The sequence below is a fragment of the Odontesthes bonariensis genome, chromosome 12 (genome assembly GCF_027942865.1).
Source record: "Odontesthes bonariensis isolate fOdoBon6 chromosome 12, fOdoBon6.hap1, whole genome shotgun sequence".
NCBI classification, from domain to species: domain Eukaryota; kingdom Metazoa; phylum Chordata; class Actinopteri; order Atheriniformes; family Atherinopsidae; genus Odontesthes; species Odontesthes bonariensis.
Window position 1 is genome coordinate 31821639 of NC_134517.1, and position 3130 is coordinate 31824768.

A 3130-nucleotide genomic window follows, 5' to 3' on the forward strand; every position below is an offset into this window, starting at 1 on the left:
TGAAACGAATGAGCTGACATAAACAGTTAGTGACTTTATTAGTGATTTAATTACTCCATTTCCAGCCAGTATTGATTATGTGGTGCTAAAAAGGATAAAACTGATCTATTTAGTTGGAATATGCCTCCTTCTCTTTCAAACAAAACTAGAATCATAAGAGAGAGTGACACCAATACAAGCAGGGATGCAAGGAAGATCATGAAGGTGGTGATTGGTTGTGAAGAGGGAGGAAGGAGGGACATCGTTGTCCACCTGAGAAAGAGGAGGGGAGGTGTTAGAGATAGAGCTGAGTACAGAAGTATCAGCTATATAACCAAGTTTGTTCCAGAAAGCAGTCAGAGCTGCAGCTCTTTGCAGGTCTCTGATGATGGAGATGCAGGATGGAGTAGAGCTCTGCTTTCCACATCTCTCAAACAGCTCCTGCAAGAAGCCTGTATCTTCTATGTCTGAACTTGTGCTCCTTCAGGTCGTGCTGTCCTCCATCTCTGTGCTCACTGTGATGTTCAACCTGCTCGTCATCATCTCAGTCTCCCACTACAGGCAGAGATAGACTTGTTAACATAATTTGCTCTTTTTTCCTTGTTGTACATTTACAAGTATATTATAATAATTCTTCTGTGGAATAATGTTGCACCTGCTGATATTAGACTTTCTAAATATTTGTGCACACATTGTAGTGTTATCTATTCTATAGATGTGGAAGATCAGAAAACAAATGTTGTTAATAATTATTTGTAATTTTTTACCTTTCAGATAAAATCCTGTTTTAATTCTGCTTTTCTGTGTCATTTCAGGCAGCTCCACACACCCACAAACATCCTCCTCCTCTCTCTGGCTGTCTCAGACTTTCTTGTTGGTCTCCTGTCAATGCCAGGGGGAATTATCCGTGCTACAACCTGCTGGTTTCTTGGTGACCTCATGTGTTTTTTATGTCAATATTTGTCCTATATCATCACTTCTGCCTCTGTAGGAGACATGGTGCTCATATCAATTGACCGTTATATGGCAATTTGTGACCCTCTGCATTACCCAACCAGAGTGACTGAGGGAAGAGTTAAACTCTGTGTGTGTCTGTGTTGGCTCTGCTCTGCTCTATACAACCTTTTATTTGTAAAAGATAACCTGACTCTATTAGGCAAACACAATTCCTGTTATGGAGAATGTGTGATCTTTATTGATGACATTTCAGGAAGTGTAGATCTTGTTTTAACCTTCATTCTTCCAGTTACTGTCATCACCGTTCTGTATATGAGAGTATTTGTGGTGGCTGTGTCTCAGGCTCGTGCCATGCGCTCTCATGTTACAGCTGCCAAACTCCAACTTTCAGTCTCTATAAAAACAAAGAAATCTGAGTTAAAAGCAGCCAGGACTCTTGGTGTTCTCATGATTGTCTTTCTGACATGTTTCATCCCATATTACTGTGTCTCTCTTGTAGGGGCTGATTTGCTCAATAACTCTTCTGCCTCCTTTGTTTTTCTTCTGTTCTATTTTAACTCCTGTTTGAACCCAGTGATTTATGCACTGTTCTATCCCTGGTTTAGAAAAGCAGTTAAGTCAATATTAACTCTTCAGATATTGCAGCCTGGCTCCTGTCAGGCCAACATACTGTAGGACAAGATTACAATTTATTAGAAGGGTTAGATTATTGTGGACTCACAATAATGATGGATACACTCACTGTTGTTTCACTTCATAGAGTAATAACAAGAAGAGTTACCATTCAGAGTGAAATTAATATTCACATTGCCTCTGAAGTCAGGTGTAGGAAATTTTAACATTAATTACTGATAAGGATAGCTCAGGTTTCTTTTTTTAAGTCTCCCCACATTTATTAACAGAGATAATCCTGTTCAATGAACTTTGGAAAAAACTGTTGGTCACAACTATACTCGTTTAAAACATCAGGTATAAATGAGGTTCTTCAGCCAAAAGAGGTCTGCATTTCCCTCTCTAGGCCTGCTCTTGATGACAGCTTTTCTCTGTCAGTCTGTGTGTGTCTTCTTCACTTTAAGTGTAACACCCTCTAGGTGTTGTCACAGGGTATTTTGTTAATTGTTTGTTTGTATGGGATTATTGACATGATTTATAGCTGCCTGTACTCCAAATAGTCAGTAAAACCAGGATTAATACTTGTTATGTGCACCTTAGGCCAGCGGGAGGCACTGTGGGACGAAGGCTTGGCCAGTGACTGTGGCCGAGAGTGAGAAGCTCTGTTTTCCTCTCATAACACCAGACGACCAGGAAGAGAGCAGCCACATCGCCGGTGTCTTGTCATAATTCACTCTTCAGATATTGCAGCCTGGCTCCTGTCAGGCCATCATACTGTAGGACAAGATTACAATGTATTTCAAGTATTGGACGAAATAATCATGTAAAGTTCTGGCAGGAAATGTATTCAATATATTCAGTTTAATTTCATTTATCTCACAATGCCAAAGTGACGAAATCATGTTCACAGAAAGCCTGTTTAAGCATTCAAAAATGTGTTTTCCATCCCCTTAATATTTAGATTTTTTTTGCTCTGGTTTGGAGTCTCTGCTGTTTGAGTGGATTCTCCTCATATTTTAACACTTTTCTCTATTTGGTACAAGTTATCATGCCAATGTAAGAGTCATTTCCAAACAGGAGCAGAAAAAAATGACACGCTGTGGCTGTCGGGCAGGAGAAAGACTAAGAAACAGCTGGAGGAAGTACAGGCCTGATCTTCCCACAATACTGATGGGATGGTCAGATGACTAAAAAATAAAATAGATGGGTTTTGAGGGCGACACAGAAAGAATAACTATGAATGCAGGATTATATGTTTAACTGAGAAATAACTGCAGGAGCATCTTTAAGATGATACGAGCCAACAGAGACATGAAGAGCAGTAGACCAAGCATTATTACCTCAATATAAAATTAATTAGTCTACTTTTTGGCAACCAAACAGAAAATTCCGAGGCTGTGTTTCTAATTTTACGGTTAAACTGTTCTTTCAAATTGCATTTAGTTTCACAGATGAACCCCCAAAATTTGTCAGGGTGCATAAGATGTCAAAGTAATGTGGAATCTCACGGATAAAAGATGATCTAGATCTTGTTGCACTTCATAGTAAAATACTCTGATACAAATTAACTCTGTTAAATTGT

At 39.2% G+C, this 3130-nt stretch overlaps 1 protein-coding gene across 1 annotated transcript; it reads left to right on the forward strand.

The window, feature by feature from the left end:
* The first annotated feature begins 367 nt into the window (after nt 1-367).
* LOC142396250 (trace amine-associated receptor 13c-like) lies at nt 368-1611 on the forward strand. Its single transcript, XM_075478802.1, has 2 exons — nt 368-540; nt 795-1611. Exons 1-2 carry the CDS (start codon nt 368-370, stop codon nt 1609-1611), a joined length of 990 nt encoding a protein of 329 aa, XP_075334917.1.
* Nucleotides 1612-3130: the final 1519 nt, after the last annotated feature.